Below are 25,318 nucleotides of genomic sequence, written 5' to 3'. Positions count from 1 at the left end.
ATCTATGCTTGCATTGTGAGCAAGTTTAAAAATCTCATGGTGCAGTGGAATCTGAAAAATAGCAGAGCTCGACATGGGCACCAAGACAACACGAAAACTTTTGTGAATGTAAAAAAAACAGCATTGAAAACAGAGAGATCAGACGGGGCCTATTTTTGCCATTCCAATTGAAACGGATCGTTGAGTCAGTGATAGCCCGCTCTAACCCACGATGAGTCATATGGACGCATGAATGAAATGCGGAAGGCAGGGTGTTGCAATGTGGTGTGTCATCAGCACTAGCTCTGAGCAGTACAGCAATTCAGCACACAGCCTCAGGAGTGCTGTTCTGCTAAGCGGACCAGGGTAGGTAGTCTAGCATGATTGGAACTATCTCGGCTCTATAGAAAACATCAAGTAATAAAATGTGTATATATAATATATAAAACAAAACAAAACAAAGTCCACCAAGTCATGGCCATAGCTAAAACAGGGCACCGTACTGCTACACTGAGGACCTCGGTTTGGCCTGAGGTCATTTCTCAACTCTAACTTATCTCTCTCTCCCAACCACTTCCTGTCTAAGTCTTCAATCTAGCTATCCTGTCAAAATGAAGGCAAAATGGCCCTGCTGTGGCCTAACAGAAGGGCACTGGCGTTCCAGGTTTGATTCCGGCCCGGGTCATTTGCTGATCCTTCCCTGTCTCTCCCTCCCCACTCATTTCCTGTCTCTGCTCCACTGTCCAGTCAAAAAATAAAGGTATAAAAAGTCCTAAAAATATATGGGTAGGTATCAGTGTTAATTTTGTCAGCTGTTTTTGATTTAGTCATAGTCTTAGTCACAATGACGAAAATCAATTTTAGTCTTAGTCATATTTTAGTCATTGCCTTCCCAATTTAGTCTTAGTCTTTGTCTAAATGACGAAAATCAATTTTAGTCTTAGTCAATTTTTAGTCATTTTAGTCAACACTGTACATAATAGAGCTTCTCCACACACTGCTTCTCTTCTTAACATATGTATATCATTGACTGTACAGAATAAACCTTCTTCACACACTGCTTCTCTTTTTAACATATATCACACTGTGCAGAATGAAACTTCTTCTTCACACACTGGTTCTCTTTTTCTATATTTTATTTAACACCAGTGTTAATTTAGTCAGCTTTTTCAAATTTAGTCTTAGTCTTAGTCACAATGACGAAAATCAATTTTAGTCTTAGTCATATTTTAGTCTTTGCCTTCCCAATTTAGTCTTAGTCTTAGTCTAAATGACGAAAGTCAAAAAAGGGCTTTGACGAAGTATTTTAGTCATAGTCATGGTTGACGAAATTAACACTGATGGGTAGATGACGGATAGGCAGCAAAAAACATTTTTTTCACAAAACATTGTTTATGAGGGAAAAAAGTATATGTCTACGTAGTGCAGCAATTCATCTTTCAAAAAATCCAAGTGGTCACAATGTTGGTCTATTCATTGATTATTTATTTACGTTGATAAAGCAATTTGCTGAAAATATGTTCTTTGGTGTGACGTCAAGAAATAAATATATTAAGTAATGTAGAAATGGCTTGATGGAGTTTTATGAACATTGTTACACTCTTCATATTTATTGCAAATTTTCAAAGTCTTAATTTAATGAGAAATTACCATTTAAGTATTTTTTTTCCCATTAGATGTGAGATTATTAGAAACCTTCGAGGAAAAACAGGGATATCTTTCTTTTAAATGTTCAAAATTGTCCGAATTTATACTAACTTTTCAGGGAGCATAATTTGTTCTTCCCTAATGCAATATTCAGTGTTTATCAAACATATTGTTTAGCTCAAACAAATAGTTGAGCGTTTAAAACATGTCACACCGTAGGACATTCATGTCACGCTAAAGGACAGAAATGCAAAACTGAGCCAGAAACAAATATATCAACATGATTATTTTGTCTTTTGATCATAATATAATGTTGGAGTCAATATGGACCTACACTTTACACTTATAAGTCTTTGAATCGTCGATTATCAGCCTATCGTAACTCTTAATGACAGCCATGCAGTCATTAAATGTAACCTGCAGAGCTCATAAGACTCATACTGAAGTGTGACCTTGGCATGACCATCACACTTTTGTAGGTATGCTATGACTGTCACACCATTGAACCTGTAGTGTGTAGTGGCCAGTGCCTGTTTGGTATCTCAAGCTGGACATCACATTTATGCTGTATATTGAGCTCTCCACAGCATACTTTATTCATCTATACTCCTCTATATACTCTCTCACTGATCTTTCCTTCACTGTTACCGTTATATTTTATGTTTTCAAAGCACCATTAATGACATTTTATATCATTTGACAGTATCTAAAATCAACAGCAAATATTCATCAACAATGCATCAAAGTATAAATTCCAAAGGCCAATAAAGGAATAAGTAATTTGAATACACAATATTTATCTAGTCAAACAACAAAACAAAAAAAATGTACTACCAGTTGTTTTAAAAGCTATTTCTCAAATATCTAGTCCATTGGTGTGACCTGTTTGTCCTTTGGTGTGATACTCCAAAGTGTCACACTATAGGACTTTTACCATCACACCATAGGACTTTTACCATCACACCATAGGACTTTTGAGCTTTTGAGTTAATTTAAAGCCATGTCGTTGCCAACTGAAATACCTTTCACCTTTAGTAAGATGCATTTTCATACATCTACATAAGAAAAAAATATGAAAAATATACACTATTGTCAAAATGTATTTTATGGCTGTCACACCAAAGGACTACAAAACTAATACATCTTGTGGTAGCAAAACATAATTGATTGACTGAAGAACTGTGAGAGAAAAATCTAAAATCCACCCTTGCCATTGGCTTCTTAAGGGTCTAAAGTCGCAATTTATGTACCGCTGGAGCTTCAACAATAGATAATTATCCACAGAATTAACCAAAAATATGATGTCACACCACAGGACATTGTTTTCTGCAACAAAGTTTCATAAGTCCATACGGTCTCAGAAAAACAGGAAAAAAATTAAGCATTGCCACTTGCTAAAATAGACACCTTGAAAAACATGCCAGGGTTGTTTAGACAAATGACTGAGCTTTGATTATTTATTTAAAAATGTTTTAATTGGAGAACTAGGCTTGCCTCAGTCACACCATAGGACAAATGTGACATTTGACTCAAAATTAAGTATACTTATTTAAGCTCTGTATTTACTACACATTACTTTTTCACAACAACGACATTAGTTTAATCATTTAAAGCATTGACAATTTTGAAAGCATGAATTTACTTAATTTTAAGAGCCTGCGACAGCAAAATTTACACGTCACGTCAGCTACCCATATATAAAAAGGCAAAACATCTCAAAAGGTACTTTTGACATCAGCACAAGCTCTGTGTGCAGTATAACCATACTGCCTCTCTTGAGTTCTGTTCAGCTAAACAGAATCTGATGGACTGACCAACATGATTGGAGTCGTGCACTCTATGGAATACATCAACACATTATTTTTTTGTATGACCATCAGGACACCGGCTATGTCATAACAAAGGCAAAATGCCCCACAAATGCTTTTGGATCATGAAATGTATTGTTAACTTTGATTGGAGAGTGCTCAAAAACACACCAAATAGAACCTGAAGTGTATGTGAAATGTGTCACAACACGAACAACCTTTTGTGTTTGTTAGACTGTTGTTTTCGTAACAACTAACACCTATCCAATAATTAAAATACATAAATTCCGCAGTCAACGTCTTGTCACATCATCGGTGTCTCGCATGTTATCGAACTGTTTGATTTACAACAGGAAGGCTAAATAAGTTAACACAACCCAGAGGCGACAGAAAGAAAACATGGGGGTCCATTTATTCAATTAAACTCGTAAATCTCAGCATGGTATTGACATGGGCGATCGCCAAGCAACCTCCCTGCAACAGCAGCAGCAGGAACAGCAGCAGAAACAGCAGTAGCGTGCAGCGTGTGCAGGGATCCATGCTCTGCTACTGTAAGCACAAGAGCCCGTCTCAGAGGTGCTGAAGTTTCTAAAGCGGACACTTTGCTTGCTCAGGCAATTTAGTGGATAAAGCTTCGACAGGACTGGTCGACGCAGAGGCAGTAGTAGCAGCAGCAGAAGCAGTAGCAGCAGCAGCGGGAGAAGCAGGAGTGGTACATCTGTGCTGAGTAACACCACATTAGAGCCGAGTGTAATGTAGCATTCAAAGGGCGGAATGGCAAGGCACTGTGTGCATGTGTGTTTGTGTGCATATGTGTGTGTGTGTTTGTGTGTGTGTATGAACATGTGTGTGTGTGTGTGTGTATGTGTGCATGTGCGTATATAGTGTGTGTGTGTGTGTGTGTGTGTGTGTGTGTGTGTGTGTGTGTGTGTGTGTGTATGCGCATGTGTGCGTGTGCTTGCATGTGCGTGTGTGTGTGTGTGTCCGTGAGAGTGTGTGTAGGGGTCAGGAGTGCCTCTGGGCGGCCACGTTAAAGTAGTCCGAGGTGCACACACTACCACGAGGAGTGGAGTGGAGTGGAGTGGAGTGGAGGCAAAATGGTCGTCGTGACGTCGGCCTGTTGGACATCTGTTCCACAGTGGAAACGCTGAGTCGAGCCGCCGACACACAAACCAGCGACCAAATGACCTCCTCATCTCTCTACCACAGAATACCATCACGCCTTCTGCTGCGGAGTGACTTTTAACAACCCCAGCAGAAGTGCAGAGCATGGGCCATTTTAGGGAGGTGGAGGATAAAATGTATCATGCTGTAGACATATGTACTGCCCTACAAAGGCAAAGTGCAGTAACTACGCCAACACTGACACTGAGAAAAATGCCTTCAAAGCCTTAATACTAGGTTGGTGTGACATAGCAATGCCTCTAAAACGGGACAGGTTTGGACCATAAGGCTTTGTCACAAGATAAAGGAGGCAGTATAGACTACTGCATATAATGATTCTGTACACAAATAGAAAAACATAGATGTCGCAATAGGCACTAATAAAATGAAGCCTGAAAGCTAACATAAGGCCTGAAAAAGGTCATGTTTATTATTCATAACTGTGCTGATGAATTCTACATTATTTCCTCATCTTACCTATATTCTATGCATAGTTTGTAAACCTCTATCTTGAAACTCAACCCCCCAGTCCACTAAATCTTCAACGTAATAATATCCCCCAGGGTGTGGTGAGTGCTGGTGTCATCTTATCTTTGCTTGTGACAGTCAATATATTCAATACGTATATTGAACATGGCTTAGCTTTGAGGGAAATACACAACACTACCATGACAAACAAATGACTAAACCCCTTTGCGTAGAACTTCTGTTGTAACCTTTTTGTCACCAATATTGTAATGCCAAAATCCTAATCACCGGAGGGCCTGTCTGAACAAAGAGGCTTCACTAGATTGCGTTCTGAGGTTGTGAGCAAGTAGACTTTCACATGGCTACGCTGAAACACCCCTGAGCCTGGCAACAGAGATGCATTTGCTACACACACACACATGCACGCACATGTGCGCGTGCACGCACACACACACGCGGCGCACGCACGCACGCACAGACACACGCACGCACACACACGCGGATGCTGTGGGAGAGGGACTTTTTGCCATTGGCCGTTGTCATAGTTACCTGGCCATGCTAATGAAGGGAGAGATGGGGAGGAGAGGAGGACAGTGCGAGAGGCAACATAACAGGGGTAATCAGACAAAGCCTAAAAGCACCACGGCTGCAGGTGCCTAGATACAGCCTGACTGGTTGGCTGGCTGCTAGGGTACTGTAGAACTAGAACCACGGTGAGCACAGAGAGCAGCATTCTAGAATGTGACTCAGCCTGCGGCACTTCACTACACTGTACTGCAGTGATTCTCAAAGTGTGGTCCGGGGACCACTAGTGGTCCGCGACAGAGCTCATGTGGTCCATGAGGGGATTTCTACTTTTCCAAGACCAGCTAGCAGTACACTATATTTGTAACATTATTACAAAGATAAACAAAGCTGAAGTGTCATTTTCACCACAATAAAACAGACTTGTAAATGTGAATAAAAAGTAAGTGATCTGCATCTAAATTAGCACCCGTCAACAGTCAATTCAGTTGACATGTGGTCCCTGAACATTTCTGAGGGGACAAAGTGGTCCTCGGTCTGAAAAAGTTTGAGAACCACTGCTGTACTGGGATCCTCTGGGGTGGCAATGAGATTGCGTGCATTGATCGAATTTAGATTGGACAGGCAAGGCAGACATGCTGGAGGCCAGCTAGGTATGGGGTGGGAAGGGTGGGGTGGCGTGGTGCGGAGGTATTTTGTATATCAATGTGCCGAGGTGTCACATGGCTTTCATATCCTGTATATACTTCTTTCATATTTATATAGAAAAAAATATATATACATATTTTACCTGTTTATTTTTTTTAATTGGATGGGGTAGTATTTATACCTTTATATTTTTATGGGCTCATAGATCACATCGCAGCCAGTCGAGAGGCTCTGGCAAGATGCTCTTGCCACCATCAAAGGATATCCATGAAGACTAGAAGACAGTGGCTTCTTTTCTGTTCATGTTAAGAAACTCCAAACTACCGTATGGGACAAAGTAAAGCCTCTACTGTAAAAAAGGGTTAAAAATCCGCACCATCCTCTTCACAATTTCAGCTTCAATTTCCGCTCCCAGTCCCATGAAATCAAGCAGCGCGTTTGTGGATTACCTGTTCCATCCACGCGTTCCCGCTTTAGCCATGGAGACTCATACATGAGTACGACACATGGACAGATACTAGCAGTTTTCCCAGCCATGCGTTATAATACCGTGCGTTCCGCTTACTAACGCTGTTCTTCTACTCGTGCTGTGTATGTACAGTAGCCTGCGATGATGTGTCTTGTGAATGACTCCCCTGGGATTGCAGCTAGTGTTTCTCAATGGGGGTGCTACAGCCCCCCCAGGGGGCATTGGGGAGCCCCAAGGGGGCGTTAAGAAGGATACAGCTGAGTGGTTCCCATCGGGGGCCATTGCTCTATTTAATTTTTAAGATACTAAGGAGGGCGTTGGTAGACTTATGATGAGGCCAAAGGGGCGTTTGTTCAAAAAAAGGTTGAGAACCACTAAGCTAGTGTGTATATACCGCATGTATGGGGACCCGGCAGTCTGTCTAGCCATTCAGGCTGCAGTGGAGCAACTACAGCACGCTACAGTACAACACTATTTCTACAGCAGTGCTTTGCCTCCCGTCCCTGCCCTGCATGCGCTGGAGTGCCGCACCGCTAGCCAAAGTCATTCCTCTCATGTCAGGGCAGACCCCTTTCCTGGGAATGGGATGGGATACAATGCAGTTCTAGAGAAAAGTGCTGAAGCCTGAAGGGGATGATGACATTCAGGTTTCTTTTTTTATTTGCAAACTTCATACAAGGGTAAAGTCATTTTACAGAACACAGTCTGACTCTGTCAGAATATACACAAGATACTTGTGCAACCCAGAAGAGAGATTGAGCCTTCCTTATCACAGACTTTATTGAAGACCTTGCCTACCTCCTCAACCACTTACAGTATGAAATCTTGATTAAGATGAATATTATGACGAGAATCACGGGGTCCAGATTTAGACATTAGCCCTTTCGAAAACATGCTGTGTATACCATATTAAATCAGTATTAAATGTAAAGTTGTAAATGGAGCAGGCTTGCCTTAAAAACATGTCAGTGCATGTTAGCAGCGGTCGGGGCTGGGTGAGTGAGTGAAAGCTGTTATATACAGTGTGAGCTGCGCGGAGATGGAGGCAGATGGAGGGTGATGTGATGGAAACTGACAGACGCAACGTCTGGGAAGTCCTCTTGCCCTGGCATGCAGCAGTGTGTGTGTGTGTGTGCGTGTGTGTGTGTGTGTGTGTGTGTGTGTGTGTGTGTGTTTTTGTGTGAGAGAGATTCATTCTGCCTGAGCATCCGAAAGACAGAGGAGAGGATGACAGAGAGAAGGAGAAAGAGACAGAAAGAGAGGTATAGAAAGAGACAGAAAGAGAGAGGTATATAAAGAGACAGAAAGAGAGAGAGAGAGAGAGAGAGAGAGAGAGAGAGAGAGAGAGAGAGAGAGAGAGAGAGAGAGAGAGAGAGAGAGAGAGAGAGAGAGAGAGGAATAAAAAGAAATCGCCAAAGGAAGTGATAGAAAAAGATGATGGGACCACCACAAAGGCAAGCCAAGACAATATACTGTAGACCCATCACAAGGGACTGAAAAGCTCATATCTCATATTTCTGTATATACATGGCCTGAGGGTCAAAGCTGGCAGACTCATCCACACTCATCTGCTATTTGGAGAGAGTGGTGTCGTGACGGACAGCAACCCACGATTAGCTGCCGTCGTGACGGCAAACCTGACAAAAGGTGAAATGGGCAGGGCCTACCTGACGTAGAGCGAGCGCTTCTGATTGGTTCGTAGGGACCCCGACCCGGAGCTCATGCTGTGGTTCATCATCTGTTCCCGTAGGTCATGGATCTTGGCCTCGAAGCGCCCGTACTCTGCCAGGGAGAGAGAGAGAAAGAGGGAGATGGAGAGAGGGAGATGGGAGGGAGAGAGGGAGAGAGATGGAGAGGGGGAGAGAGAGGAGAGAGAGAAAGAGGGAGATGCAGAGAGGGAGATGGGAGGGAAAGAGGGTGAGAGATGGAGAGGGGGAGAGAGACAAACCAACATGAACAAACAAACGAATGAATTCAGAAGACAAACACCACAAGGGTGAATGAAAAATAAACATGGCAACACAAACAACAAAACACCCTAGAAAAATATGAGCTCTGTGTTTGATCTAGATTGTGTGTTTGTGTGTGTGTCTACGTATGGATAGTGTGTTTGTGTGTGTGTGAGTGTGTGAGTGTGCTTGTGTGGTCTGCTTCTGTTTGTGTACATTTGTGAATGTGTGTGTGTGTGTTTGTGTTTGTGTGTGTGTAAACAGTAAACTTTGTGTCGGACCACTGGTGCTGAAGAAGAGGAGGAGGAGGAGGATGAAGAGGGGGCTACACTGTACGGTATGATGTGGATATATAACCCCCTGGTCAATAAAAATGGGAGCAAAGGCTCTGAAGGCTGGGCTGGCTGCCTCTCCCTTCTCCCGTCTCCCCTGTCAAGGTCCCCAGGTCGGTCGATAGCAGCCGACCACTCGTGTAGAGATGAGATAGCCTGATAGATGTTAAACCCCGCCCCCCCCCAAACCCAGCACATCTATCCTCTGCCCTTCTGTAGTGAGCCTTGAAGACATCCCTACATTGCGAAATATCTCCGCAAAAAGACCACCAAAAAGTGTGTGTGTGTATGTGTGTGTGTGTGTGTGTGTGCCTGTGTGTGCGTGGCCCAAACGTGTGTGCATGTGTGTGTGTTCGGCAGATTAAATTCAGAACACATGCACAGTACATGTGAATCGTTCAACATTTAACATCCGAAGCCACAAGGACAACACATGCTTGAAAAGAATCACACCTTTTCCAGCGCAAAGAGAAGCCCTTTGAACATGACTGCTTCTGCTGTACTGCTGCTGCTGCTGTGTGTGTATGTGTGTGTGTGTGTTTTGTTTCGCCCTAGTCATCAATCATTACAGTAGCACCATCAGCATATGCTGCATCAACACTTACACTTTTTCACAAAACACAACAGAAAACAACGGCCAAAAAAAAAAGAAAAAAAGAGAAAAGAAAAACATGATTGCTGCATCAACCTCTGATGCAGTGTCCTGTGTGAGCAGACACAGCAGAACAGCATCATCACACATACAGTATTCTTACTGTATCCAGGGCCGCTGACAACGTTGGCTGGGCCCGGAACAAAGACACCTGAAATCCCAATCAATACAATGTAATGAGAACCCAATCCTGGGCCCCCTCTCTCCCTGGGCCCTGGACAAGTGACCCCTTTGCCCCTCCCCCTGTCGGCTTCCCTGACTGTATCAGCCCAAACCAACACCCAACACCAACACAACGCCCATCTACTCTAGCTTGCTCATTAGTGTCAATGCAAAGGAGTGGAAAGCAGTGTACTTCACAAGAGTAGCTGCAATAGCACAGGCTATACTTTCATCTTAAAAGAGCCCGATTTCCAGCACAATGTTCAGAGACAACATGAAAGCAAAAGTAGTCTTCTTTCATGTTGAGGATTTGAACAATTCTTTTTTTGAACCACAGAAACAAGAAATTATGTTTTTTGTTCCCCCCCCCAACTAGCCTGAGTCATTGTGTTATGTGTAATCGACCAGACGTGTGGGAAAGCTATTCTAATATGTACTTGTTCTGATGGGACTAAAATGGCTATTTGGGTTTAAATTCAGAAGCAGCCGTGTTGAAGGTCAACACAATGTAGCTGAAATTGAAATGAGTGTAAGTGTCGATTTGGAGTTGGTGAGTTCAGACACAGTGAGTGCGTGAGTGCACAGCCAATGAGGTGTGGATAAAGCCCTTTGCACATACTGTAGCAGAATTGGATATTGCACAGTGCTTTGGCAATGCCCAAGTTCTCGAAATAGCCTTAATATAATTACGATTGACTTGGCCATACATTAGCATTATTGAACAACAACAACAACAAAAATCCAACAAAAATCATCAATAACACGCACTACTCCATATATTTCTACAAATCCTTAACAAACCAGTACAATCCAGAGAGACTGGAGAGAGAGGAAAGGCACTGCAGCATTTTGACGGTCTCAACTGTGACAACTGTTCCACAACAACATTCCCTGTAAAAAGCTCTGCTGGAGGAGTCTAAGCCATCTCAGCAAGCTTTCCTCTCCAAGCCCACCGCATGATGTGTCTCCCAACCATCATTATCCACACAGTCTCTCTCCAGCACACATAAGTAGCACCCCCACACACCCTCTCACCCCCTTACACTGTAGAAAAGTGTTAATTCAACACTTAGAGAGTCGATTTGACATCTTCTAGAGTGGTCTTTGGTCCCAGAGTACTCATTAAGTGTTGAACACCGCATTTTTGTTGTTTTTTTCAATACTAAACACCTCCACTCTCTCACCCCCCTACCACCCCTCTCAGCAGAACTAACAGAGGCTCTCTCCTCTCCTCTCCTCTCCTCTCCTCTCCTCTCCTCTCCTTCTTCTGTGGGGGTGAGCAAGCGCTCATTTGAGGTGGGAGGCATCCCAGATTAGAGCAGCTTTAACACCCAAGAGCAGCAAGACACACACTGCTGCCAGCACTCAAGACCCAAACAATTGCACTTGATGGCTGAGACGCACACAATCGTGTACACACACATGCACAGGCGCGCGCGCACACACACACACACACACACACACACACACACACACACACACACACACACACACACACACACACACACACACACACACACACACACACACACACACACACACACACACACACACACACACACAGAAACATGCCTGCTCAGACACACATAAACACACATGTACGAAAGCATGCAGGCAGGAACACACACGCACAGGCACACAGACACGTGAGTGATTCTACGATTTCCCTGCGCTTTTGGCAAAAGCAAAATGTCCATTATCAGTATTTTTTTTTCGACTAAATGACCTAGATGTTTACATAGTGTATATATTTAAGTTTCCAAACAAACAAATTGCCAAGCTTAATCTTAAATCATTTGATAAATACTCTAATGAAAGCAAACATTTGCTTAATTATTTTGTCAACAGTGTTATGGACAAATACTATGTCATTTCAAACATATATAAAAAATACTACAGAGTTGAAACAATATATGTTTGAAAGTGCTTATGTCCCTTAGCAGTAATGTTGTCATTAATCTGTGCAACTGATATAGAAAATGTGATTGTTGAGCTTCATAAGTAGGATTTTATGAGTCACTGTGATACAGACTGACACATTTTTCATCATAAATCCCTGTAACGTCTGATTTGAATATAGTCACCCTCCTTACACAAGACTTCCTTCTCCAGAGATAATCCCTAGTGTATGTTCCTAGGATTTTTCCAACACATAAGGGATCAATAGCGCAAAAACACTTTCAAAACAGTCAACGGTGTAACTCAACTGTGTTACGGTCAACAGTGCAGGGGAACAAGTCGGCACTTTTATAGGAGAAAAAAACAGAGCAGACAAACCCATCTCCCTAGAACACTAATTATTTTGTTTGTTTGTCTGTCAATATGGATATAAATGGGCAAAAACATACTCCTCCTCAACTGTCACCAGTGTTGCCAGATTGGGCTGGTTCCCGCCCAATTGGGCTGCTTAGGATGGCCGTGTGCGGGTAAAAATGGCATCTATCAGAAAAACCTTCCCACTGCCATATAAATCAATAGAATTTGGCGGGTTTTTAGGGCGGATTTTGATCATTTTTTGGGCTGGAAATCATCAGCCTCATCTGGCAACCCTGACTGTCATACTTAATTGTAACACCATTGACGGTAACACCGTTGACATTTCAGCCATCTTTATGGTGTTGTGCTAACTGAGGACCTCAGAAGTTCCACCACAACACCTTAATCAATTCATGTATCTGTATGCTTTATCTGTGTTTTTCTACATGTGATTTCTAATTCAGATTCTTATGAATATGTTGATAACACTGTTGACAGGCAATTTTCCCGCTATGAGAACATGAAAAAGAATGGATTAAATTATGGAAGGATGGAGCTCAAAATTTACCAAAAAGTCTTCCCGTATCCTGCCAAAGAGGTTATGACATCACGTGATGTTATTCGTATGGCCTAAGACCAAACCATTACTGATTTATGGAGGCGGTTTCAGACCGTGACACGGTTAACACAGTTTTCGTGGACACACACAAAATGGCAAATTTCATGTATAATGGAAAGGACAGTGGTCTTTCTGACAGTTTTGTCATATTGTGATGATTACTGTGAATCAACATTTGCAATCGTCTTGGGCAAAACAAGTTTCTTTACATGCTAATATGAAGACTGAATCTGACATTTGGAAAACAGGACGGCATGAAAACGCCCAAAACCAGTATTAAATATTCATTCTTGCTGAGGGAAATAATGCTATGTCTACACTTTCTGTATTATATGAAAGATAAATGTTTTCTAATGTCCAAAACATCATTGGATGCAGTTAATAGTTAGTGGAATTGCCAAATAAAATCCACGGACTTAAAAGTGTAGGCGAATTAGAGAATCACTCATACACATACACACACACACACACAAACATGCACGCGCGCATGCAAACACACACACACACACACACACACACGCAAACACACACACACACACACACACACACACACACACACACACACACACACACACACACACACACACACACACACACGCACACACACACCTAACAGCTTTAAAAGCAGCTACTCCCCCCCTCCCACGGCATCAGACAAAAGATGGGGAGAAAATCATGCGTGGTGCAGAAGGGAGGGGGTGGGGATGGCACTTTCTTTTTCGCAAGCTCTCCTTCAGCAGCAGTGGCAGATTTCTTTGAACAGCATACGGTCATCACAGGCTGGTGGCCAAGCCCCTGTGGCTGCGCTGCTTGGATACCTAACCCTCTTCAGTTCAAACAACAACAACAACAGTAGCAGTGGCACTGCCGCTCTATGTGAATCTTGTCATATAACCATACACTTAGCTTTACTTGGTGGGGACCCTTTTCAACAAGCTTTTCAACTTTGTAAGACGGATGTTGGTGTGAACAAGTAAATAAATAGATAAATAAATAAATAAATAAATAAATAAATAAATAAATAAATGAATGAATGAATGAATGAATGAATGAATGAATGAATGAATGAATGAATACATTCATTCATTCCATCATTCATTCATTCAAAATCAACACAGAAGATCTCGAGGGCTATTTTGGGACTGCCTGTATGTGTACAGATTGTCTCACTCAAAAACACTAAGGCTGTACAACATTCCATATTCCATGTTCCTTAACAATTCATTAGCACACAAAGTGCAGCAAACTAAGATATGACTACAGCAAACTACAGCTCAAGTGCACATGTTCCACACACACAGACACACAGACACACACACATACACGGATGGACATGCACTGCGTTGAGGATGAGCCAATGGAGTCATTGGAAGTTCCCATACCTGATCTATGCCCTCAGATCCACCCGGGTGGGTAGCCGGAGTCTCCCTCTTTCTCTCTCTCTGTCAAGTTCACAGAAGCTGCGATCTCTCTGTCAGGTTCACATAAACCGGAGCCTCTATCTCTTTCTATATCTCTACGCTCTCTCTTTCTCTCACCAGAGTGTCTTGTGAATGGGCAGGATACACCTACCCTCTTTCACAAACACACAGACACAGACACAGACACACACAGTCACAGTCCCGCGTGTGTGTGCGCGTGTGTGTAAGAGTGTGTGTATGGGAGCTGAGAGGAGGAGGCGCGGTGCACGTTGGCTGCCTGACTGAGTGGTCAATGGGAGGCTGCAGATGCTACTCCTCTCGTATGGCGGGAAGAGAGAAAGAGAGAGAGAGGAGGCGAGAGTGTGTGACAGAGAGAGAGAGGAGGGGAGGGAGAAAGAAAATCAGAAAGAGAAGGAGAAGGAGGGGGGGGGGCGTCTTCCGTACGGAGCTGTGCCGAGCGGAGGAGCACGCTGCTTTGACGAGAGCAGAGCATTGGAGGGTCCAGCCTCCACAAGCCCCTGGCCACTCCCTCCCCTCCCCTTCTCTCTTTGCTCCTCTCTAGCAGCCCTGCCCACGGCACATAGACTACAGTACACATTACAGTACACACTTCAATACACTACACCAGGCTGCAGCGCTCAGCTTAGCCGCTTGCTTGCTTCTCTCATCATCTGTTACAATCAGTAGCTAAGAATTTATTAAGAGTTCAGTATGAATGTACAATTCAAAATGATAAACTTCACATTACAGCAGGTGCACTGCTCAGCATAGCTGATTCCTTGCTTCTCTCCTCATCCTGTACATGTAGTATCTAAGAATTTATCAAGAAATTGTATTAACACTTTCTGCTTGAGCATGGTAATTACGTACCCGGTAATATAGGATTTAAAATCACAAGCTTCACACTAAGCCAGGCTGCAGAAATGAGCTCAGTCGTTTGCCTGCTTCTCTCCTCATCTCTTTCTATACATCCAGTAGCTGATGGAGTTTGAGTGAAAACCTGAAGTAAAATGTTATGGACAGGTCGTGCTTAAACATGCTAATCATGGAAATACAGGATTCAATACTGTATAATCAGCTTCAATGTGCACAAGGCTGCAGCCCTGAGCTGTGTGCTTCTCCACCCTTCTCCCTTCTCACTCAGATTGATTGAATTTGCCTCACACTTTTCAATCGATTTGAATATCCAATTCATGCTTACACATACAGTACAAAGCTCAGAAATTCTCAGGATTTGCTTAACAATGCAATGTGGTAAGCTTTTAGTCCAATGAAATTATGAAACAATGAAATTATAAATTATGCAGTCGATATTGCCAAAAATGCACTTGCGGAAAACAATGCGAAAAGCCACATTACTGCAATTTTTAGACTCAGCTAAAAATATGCACAAGCACAGAGCAACACATTGATTTTTAGACTCAGCTGGAGATGTGCCATATTATATATGCATTGTACTGTATTTACTACGCATAGCCTTCTGTGCATTAACTGAAAACAATAGGTTTGTAGTGTTAGGTGCACCAGATGGGTGTGGGTGTAGATGGGTCAGGGACACTTCAGCAGTAGCACACGTTAGGGCGCGGCAACAACAGCCAGTGCCACTATTGTATGGACTTTGCTTGTTTGTTTTTATTATCTAAGAAGCATATTCATTGCAGCATATCAACCACCAATTACTAATTCATTTATGGGCCTTAGATGCCGTTGCGCCACCTGACGTCTGAGCCAAAAAACAAAACAAAACAGTCTTTGACCCAGGTGCCTCCGACCCAATTCTGCCCCCCACCACCCCCACCCACCCATTGTCCCATTGGGCCTGTATGTTGTTACTGTGTGGTGCGCTACCTGGTCCAACCACTGCAAGAGACAGACAACACTTATCTGATCTGATCTGATGTGATGTGCCATGGCACTTGCTCTTTGGTACAAATACACTTTCTGACTTCAAATCAACATGCTAAAATGAGCCAGACTATGGTTCCTTTGTAGGTGCCTCTATAGATTACGACCCAATTATGGGCCCAGGACAATCAACCCATTTGCCCACCTTGTTGTCGGACCTGAATGTTTTTACTGTAGTGTGCTACCTGGACCAGCCACCGCAAGAGGCAGAGAGAGCACTGACCTGCTCTAATCTGATGGGATGGGATGGGATGTGCCCTGACACCTGTTCTTCTCTGCCACACTGAGCATCCTCCTGTGCATTAACTAAAATATTAGACCTTGCAGTGTTTATGTACATGTACCAAACATTTGGTACACATGCACCCTCTGACTTCAAATCAACATCATAAAATGAGCCGGGCTATGGTTCCCCTGTATAGTAGGTGCCTCTGGTTTCTCTGCACTGTAGGTCCCCCTTCCCTTCCTGGGCCCAGGACAACTGACCCATTTCAACTGTCTTCACTACGTCTTCACGCCTGGGTGCAGTTACTGTGGTATTCTACCTGGTCCATCCTCTGCAAGAGGCAGGGCAGAGCATTTTTCTGATGTGATGTGATGTGAGCTGGCACCTGTTTTCCTCCACCAGGCTGAGCAGTCCTGGAGGGAACCGGCCCATATATATACACTACTCTACTGTAGGCTGCTGAGGGCCCTGCATCCAGATCCAGACAGCCAGACCAGCAGCAGGCAACTTCTATTTACGTCAGTGGTGAAACCTTCCGTGAACACTTCCACAAAATCGTCTTAAGACCATGTATGAGGGAAAAATGTGGCATGGTGGCATCACATTTTCTTCCACAAGTCTACTGTACAACATGTATGGGGATGGGGAGACCAGGCCAGGGAACCGGCCCATATACATACTATAGTAGGCTACCCAGACTACCAGCCAGGCAACTTCCACATGCATTTACTTCAGTGGTGAATTATTCCCACAACACATTGGCTAAATCAACTGAAGAAAATAAAGCCAACGTTGCCAGCCACGGTGACATCACAATTTATTTCACACACGTAACTACACAAAGTGTTCACCACTGGAAGCAGCATATGGTTTTTTTGACTGCAATTCTGCAATGTCACCATTGTCTGGGAAAGGTGGAGGTGTTTCCGTAGGGTGCTGTAAAAAATAAAATGCAGAGCAGAAGAATTGCCAACCTGTATGATTAGCACAGGAGGTGAAGAGGCGTGTACACTTCATCTGGAGGGGGAGCTGTGTGTGTGTGTGCGTGTGTGTGTGTGTTCATCTGGAGCGGGTAGTGTGTGTGTGTGTGTGTGTGTGTGTGTGTGTGTGTGTGTGTGTGTGTGTGTGTGTGTGTGTGTGTGTGTGTGTGTGTGTGTGTGTGTGTGTCTGTGTGTGTGTGTGTGTGTGTGTGTGTGTGTGTGTGTGTGTGAGTGTGTGTGTGTGTGTGTGTGTGTGTGTGTGTGTAGGCCAGAGGCGTTGGCAGATGTGTTGGCAAGGCTCCTGTCACCGCTCTCCCTGAGCATCCTGGCATCATCCTCCACTCTCCAGCCCAGTGGATGTGTGGGAGACACCGTGAACACTCCTTATAGCCAGCACCGGCGACACACATTTTACGGCTTTGCCTCCGAAGACGGAAAGCTTTAAGGGAAATGACTGTTATGCTTCTAAAATAAAATGCTATAAACGGTCAACTACCGTAGTCACTAAGAAAGAAAATGTTGACTCACATTCTGACAGCACAGACAAACAGACCTCTATTTTCATTGATGAACAGTCAATAGAATCAATACAGTTGGCTTTCAGAACACCAGACATTTTGGACATCAGATGTAAATGAGCTATTGTGCTATACTGTGGCACATGTATATTCATTAATATGTAATGTCCTGAAAAATAAAGTGAAGTAAAGTAAACACAGTGGCCACCAGACATCCCATATTCAACAAGCAAACAACCAAAACCCCATGGCCTTACAGATAATTATAACTTACTGCATAGGATGAAATCTAACTTGATAAAAAGTCAAACAGCAAATGCCATAAGTTACCTTGTAAATAACTAGAGACGTGTTGAAACACACTGTTAGCAGCAGCGTGTGCTTCAATCAAAATCAGATGAAACTGTGAGTGTGGACCATACTCGTCACCCATCACGCGAGGTGCTGTCACGCTATCAGTTGGGCACACGCTGATGGAAATATTTCTATTTTGGTCTGTCTCAGCGCTGGAGTCCTCCCAGCAAAAAGAAAAAAAAGAAAAAAATTAAACAGACAGGAGTCCAGATCTTCACATGAGAGGATGGAAGCCAGACAAACCTGCCGTGGCACAAATTACTGGCAATCAACAGATCTGCACTGGCCGTTAGTGAAATACATGTATCTGAGGGCCTCTCGCTAAAGCAGGGGTCCCCAAACTTTTTTCTCTGGGGGCCACATTATCGTTCCTGACTGTGATCAGGGGCCGGGATCAATCATGTGGGCTGTACACTAGCCATAATTTCTAGTACAAAATAGTTAATCATTACAAGTGATTTGTAAAAGAAGTGAGTACTTAACATGTTTTTCAATTTGAAATACCACAGGTATTCCTTTTAATTTCTATTAACCATGTAAAATAGCAAGGAAAGGTTAGAAAAATATGGTGATTGACAGTTTATGAGTGATACAATAGAAATGGTAGGCCTGTTGATATTACAGTGAGATGAGAAACTTCTGGTGATTCACACTAGGTTAGTGAAAATTAAACTGTAGGAAGGCCTGTTGATAAATAAAATAAAATATTTAAAAAATATATTTTATCATTTTTTTCGTGAGATTTGCTTCTTTGGGACAGTTCAAATGGTGATGTGCAGAGAGGTGGAGGGCCAGTCAAAGGGGCTTGGCGGGCCGCATCCAGCCCCCGGGCCTTAGTTTGGGGACCCCTGCACTAAAGGATGCATGGCAATCCTGAAGGGCAGGACCACTGGGGCTGCAAGAATTGGCAGCCATGTTCATTTTACTCAGCTTTCCGGTCTTCTTCACAGCAGAAATAGCCATACGGTCCAGCCACGTACAACAGCACACTATGTACCTTTGTTCTCTTCAGACAGTGCAACTGGCTCAAGTAACAAAAGAGATACAACGCTCCATACACCGTGTTATTCCATGCCTACGGACTGAGAGTCTGTCTGCATGACATTTACATTATATTGCATCCCATTATCCAGTTTATTCAAATTCATCATGGGGAGGACTCGCATTGAAACCCACATTAAAAATAAAAATAGCAGAGGTACACAGCCTGATGCAGCAGCTGATGCATTGTTGGATATGAAGGCTAACTGCACAATACCATGTAATGCCTGTGATCATATAATGTAATTCCCTTCATGGAGAGCTCCCTTAGCAATCGCTGCATAATACAGAGACATCAATTTGCAAGATCTACAAGTACCTCCGTGCAACAAACGTACACGTAATTCACAAACACCTTACAGCAGACTGGAATAGTAAAAACGCACACACTTTAATACTCCAAAAACAAATGTCACTTGTCCCCTCTCACCACACCCTATCTCATACGCCTGGTCCTGAATAAACCCTGTAATACTCAACCTGGAAAATAACACCTGTCAAAACCATTTCTTCACCAGTTAAAGCAACAGCTGACATTTTGGGGTCCCGTAACAAGAAACACGCATGCAGGCGACCTAAAGGTTGTTCATAAATCACGTGGTGTATAAAATACCATGGGCATCATTCATGTGGTACTGTAGGAGTGCTAGGTCTTAGTGTCTCATGATTAATCTCTTCCTGTGATGGGAAAAGATATTCAAAAAGCAAATTACCACTGGGGGTGTACACGAAGCTGTCCCTTGTCCTTGTCTGTTGCATAACAAGGAGTGCAAGAAACAGATAACGGAATCTCAAATGAATTCTTAAAATGAAAATCAGTGGTGTATGCAGAGTGAGAAACTGAACAAACCAACCGAGTTTGTTTATCAGGACCCAAGCAGCCGTTGAATACAGATGCGCATGGAACAGCTTTAGCCCTCACTCTGAAAATGCACAAACCTCATTATGAAAATCTAATTTGCAAGCTGTGTGCATGAGTGTGCGTGTGCGCGTGTGTGTAGTGTACCTGTCTGTATGTGTGTGACTGTGCGTGTAGAACGGTTTGCAGCACGCCAACCAGACAAAAGCAAAAGGGTCCCTGCTTTGCTCCTGGGGGTGTGTGTGCGACTGTTCCTGCGATGTTCTCGTGTGTGTGCGTTGGGTGTCTCTAATTGCGTGTTGACGGAGGATGCTGGCTGACAGATCCACTGCTGCTGGAGGGTCCTTCCCAACGTTGCCTGGGACATAACACTAACTGTGGCTGGCAGGCCTGTCGAATGCTGGGGCTCTCATGGGACTGCCTGTCTGTCTGTCTGTCTGTCTGCCTGTCTATCGAGGTGGCTTGTGAGGTGAGGCAAAGCCAGACAAAGCAGGTGCTTACCCCCATTACGTGCTGCACAAATCAAGGGAAAAGAGTTGGAAAAACAGTGTTGCACTTTAAGTGGGATGGAGGGGGGCTGGGGGGGTCAAACACTGGTGTCACTTTTATCTCTTGTACACTTTACTTACTAAGTTTTGTACCCCAAACACAATTCTGTTGCCTTTCTTGACAATGACAATAAACTCTTGAACTGAACTGAACTGAAAAAGCAAGAAAAGAGCCTTCTCAGAGTAGCAGCCTTCCTGGAAAACCAGCAAACTCTTCCTCTCTCTCTCTCCAAAGTATTTTTTTCTTTCCCCGCCCCGCCCAAGTGGCACAGCAGTGCTCTGCAGATTTCAGAGCCGTTTTCAGGAGCTTGGTGATACATTTTTGACAGTTTCACTGAATAAGACTACCAGCCTTTTTCAGAATGGAAGAAAAATAAAAACCACTGCAGGAAGGAAGTGGTCTAAAAAAAACGTTTTTTTGAAAAAGTAATGTTCTGCAGTAGCACAAAGCCATGTGTCTGCCCATGCCATCCGGTATTCATGTATTATTGTGCTAGGGAATACATAATGGCTCTCTACAGTACTTCCAGGCCACCCATGGGATGCTTTAACACTGGCCAGGGTTGTTGGCCAGGAGTAGAGCACAGGGACCGCTGACAGCTGTGGGACAAAGTCATCTGAAAGCCCACCCCACCCCCCACACTACATATAATGTAATGAGGACCCCAATTCCCCCCCGTCGGCTTCCCTGTAGAGCAGTGGTCCATTATCTCTGGAGAGGCTCATTACATCCACACAAACATACATGACACGACCCGATGCTGTTACAGCACGGGCAGGCATCCTGTGGCACCATCCAACACTGCCGTGGTGCAGTAATGGGATGTAATGGGCAGAGCTCAGGAGTGCTGCTTGTGGTCTTGGTGGTGGTGGTGGTGATGGTGGTGTTTGCAGACTAGTTGTCACCCTGCCTGCCTGAAACTGCCTGCAGCTTAAACTACCCTGGTGCTGGGTGACATGATGTAAGAGTGGGGGTGGAGAGAGAGAGAGAGAGAGAGAGAGAGAGAGAGAGAGAGAGAGAGAGAGAGAGAGAGAGAGAGAGAGAGAGAGAGAGAGAGAGAGAGAGAGAGAGAGAGAGAGAGAGAAAGAAAGGGGAATTAATGCATATTTGGATTACTGCAGTACCTCATGTTTCAAGTCTGAGTTTTTGGATAAATGTGCTCCGTTCACACACATGATTATGTTTGGAGCTACAAATAACAAAAATAACATTGAAGCTTAAAGATGGACTACCATACATTGCACTAAATAGTGTTGATTTGTGTCAAGTTTGTTACAGGACTCTACTACCCGTCATGAAATCCTTTGCCACTACCTCTTTGTTATGTCCATGGGACTGGTCCCCTAGTCAGCTGCTATCCCTCTCTTACACCAGGGGACACATGGTAGCGAAATGGGTTACATACCACCATTCAGACATACCGCCATGCAGACATACCTCAATTCAGACATACCTCCATTCCGCCATTCAGACATACCTCCATACCGCCACTCAGACATATCACCATTCAGACATACCGCCATTCAGACATACATCCATTCAGACATATCGCCATTCAGACATACCGCCATTCAGACATACCGCCATTCAGACATACCGCCATTCAGACATACCGCCATTCAGACATACCGCCATTCAGACATACCGCCATTCAGACATACCACCATTCAGACATACCACCATTCCGACATACCACCATTCAGACATACCGCCATTCCGACATACCGCCATTCCGATATTGACGTTCAATTGTCGGTTGGTGGTATCGATTTTTCCATCTCCATGCGTCACTCGGAGCAAACGCAGATTTCAGAACCACGCACATGGACAGCTTCGGACACACCGTTGAAGGTGTAAGCTCGCGTCACTCGGAGCAGACACATATTTCAGCACCACACACGTGGACAGCTACGGGCATACTGTTTAGGTGTAGGCTTGGCGTGGACAGCTCCCCACAAGAGTAACGTGGTGTCGGAATGGCGGTATGATTAAGTGTGGAGGTGTGTCGGAATGGCAGTATATCGGAATGGCGGTTGCCCCCCAGCGAAATGAGCGAAGTGAAGAGAGGCAAAACTTAGCATTCCATTCTGACAGCTCAACGGTCAACAGGTCGTAGCCGAGAATCAAATAGATGAAAATATTAATGTTGATTTGATTGCCCGCTGCTGCAGGTGAAATTCGCTTGTCATTTGCATAATACTAAACTTGGCCAAATATTTTCTGCTTCGCTTCACCCCTGCTCACTTGCATAATAGGACTGAATTGGCAAATTTCGTTTCGCTTTGCCAAATTTGCTTACATGTGTCCCTAGAAAATATATCTCAGTTGTGTTTGTATTAGGCAGGCATACTGTGTTAGGCACATACGTACTGTAAGCCACAAACAGCAGGGTCTTACGCATGTACACCCCAGGAGGTCCGGTGAAGGAGTTTCAGGTTGCAGAGTGTGCTGGATATACTGTATGTGAGTGTGGTGGGTGGTGTGCTCTTAGTAAGGTGCAATGGCTCTTTAGGCCGGGGATATGCATGCTGCAGGACACATGTGCACGGGTGCATTTCGTGCACAAAAGTGCTGCCATGTGATTTTTCTATACATTTTGCGCGCGGGAGAACACCTCACACACGTGCGTACGGTGCAATTTTGACAAAACCACAAGGGGCGATCTTCCGAACTTGTTGAGATGAGGTGTTGAGTTCGCGGTCAGGTCAAACAATGGTGGAACGCATTAATGAGATCCCCATTGGCTATTAGCCCTCTAGGTAATACCTCCAGTATTGTGTGAAGTGTTCCTGTTGTTGCAAGCATGTCCCCAGTCTAGCCTGTGGTGCGGGCCCCCTCTGGGGGATGCCAGAGATTGCATGAGATCTGCGGAATTTTGTCTGCGTTGAGGTTGTGACCAAAATTCTGATTGCGAACATTATAATAAGGCCAAATTAAAACATGTTTTGGTCTCCATGTAAAGTTATTAAAATATTGATTAATTTCTTGAGCAAGTCATCGTAATTAATTACTTTCATTATTTTTATGTGTATATAGTGTGTATATACACTGCACGTACTGCTACAGTACGTGCTAAAGTATGGGTTGGGGGATGGGGTGGGCAGCTTCTCTCAGGTACATGTAAGGTGGGCTTTAAGAAAAAAACAGCTTAGGAACCCTAGGAAAACTTCTATTCTGCGCTCCACTGTGTTCTCTCTCACAGACGTAGTCAGACATGGTGCACCTGGTTGTGCCATTAGGTAACTGTTAATTAAGATAAATGTAAACATCTTTAATTTCCGTTTGGGATTAAAAAAGTAACAACTGAATACGCTACTCTATACCTCTAAACATTTCAGCTACTGCTTCAGTTCTCTTTTTAGCCTCATAATCGTTATACTGTACCCTTTATTACAAAAGCAGTATTAACTTCCACAGATCGTTCTATAGAATCACTCAATGAGAATAAGACACACACACACACACCTTCATCACACACACACACACACACGCACGCACGCACGCACGCACGCACGCACGCACGCACGCACGCACGCACGCACGCACGCACGCACGCACACACACACACACACACATTACATCACCCCAGCCCTGGGGACCCTGCTCACATGCGTGTAGCCTACTGTACTGTACCCTTGTCCTAACTACTGCCGCAGAGCACTACAGCTCAACTGCTGCAGAGAGTAAATTAGCGGCAGGATATTAATTTGTCCATTTGCATAATTTAAGTTGTGATAGGCCACCGCTCATCTGTTTAGAAGGTGCAGGATTCAGTAGAAATTTCAGTATAAGAAGAAGACAATCCGCACACTTCAGGTCTATTTTTGTGCAAAGAAGCTTTACTTGACTTGCAAGCTTTCGGTCCTTAGACCTTCATCAGGCAGAGTCTGGACCGAAAGCTTGCAATTCAAGTAAAGCTTCTTTGCACAAAAATAGACCTGAAGTGTGCGGATTGTCTTGTCCATTTGCATAATGGCACCCCTGTAATGGTGTCATTAACCCAGGGGGCAACCAGGGGAGCTGGGGAAGACACTCGGCGGACACCATTTTTCTTTATAAAGGCTGCGTTGGAGGCTGACGCTGGATCAATTACACTAGAAGGGAGTGGTGGGGTCTTTTCCAGGATGCAGCGTTAGGTAGACCACAAGAAGTGGAGAGGGCATGGTCTTATGATATGTCCAGACCAAAAGCAACCAAAGCTACCAGACTCGTCATTTGTCTATGGAGAGTCAGGGTGACCGCAGCAAATTCGTCCAGAGGAAATAACATTTAAAACACATTCATGGTGGAGCTTTTTGTAATGATCTTGGCTATCTGTTCGCTTTTGTTGTTTTTGGGCTGACCGTACAGTTAAATGATGCAGGTGGACTGGATCAGTATTGCAGATTACACTAGACAGGGAGAGGTACTGCAGGGTCTTAGCGGATTCAGGCTGACTTTGGGTCGCTTTGGGCAGCCTACACAGTCAACAGAATTGAAGAAACTCATAACACAGCAACATCTGGACCTTGTTTTATAAATCCCTTGACTAAAATTCCTAGAAAAGAGTCCAGTTAAGTTAAGACACAAGTTCAATCTACAGTAAGTTCAAGTTAGGATCTGGTCTTATACCGTTCTTTGTTTTCTTCAAAGAGGATTTCAGGAGAAACAGATGAGTCAGTAAACTTTGAATTATTTACAAAGATAAGACCAATTTTTTTTTCTGCTTATTTCTTCCCTAAAAACTCTTTGAAGAATCTGTCTAAAAAAGTGATATTTGTTCAGGGCTAGGCAGGAGTGTAGGCCTA

The 25,318-nt window shown here is 43.8% G+C and overlaps 1 protein-coding gene across 1 annotated transcript in view; it reads right to left on the bottom strand.

Annotated features, from left to right (window-relative positions):
• The window catches only part of dlg2 (discs, large homolog 2 (Drosophila)), a 293,655-nt gene that overhangs the window by 15,374 nt on the left and 252,963 nt on the right, over positions 1-25,318 (bottom strand). The window contains exon 16 of the mRNA XM_063203708.1: positions 8,376-8,490. Within this exon, the coding sequence (XP_063059778.1) occupies positions 8,376-8,490 (115 nt within the window). The remainder of the gene's footprint in view (positions 1-8,375; positions 8,491-25,318) is intronic.

The sequence above is a fragment of the Engraulis encrasicolus genome, chromosome 7 (genome assembly GCF_034702125.1).
Source record: "Engraulis encrasicolus isolate BLACKSEA-1 chromosome 7, IST_EnEncr_1.0, whole genome shotgun sequence".
Lineage (NCBI taxonomy): Eukaryota > Metazoa > Chordata > Actinopteri > Clupeiformes > Engraulidae > Engraulis > Engraulis encrasicolus.
The sequence above is the reverse complement of the archived record's forward strand: the minus strand, read 5'-3'. Positions and strand labels throughout refer to the sequence as shown.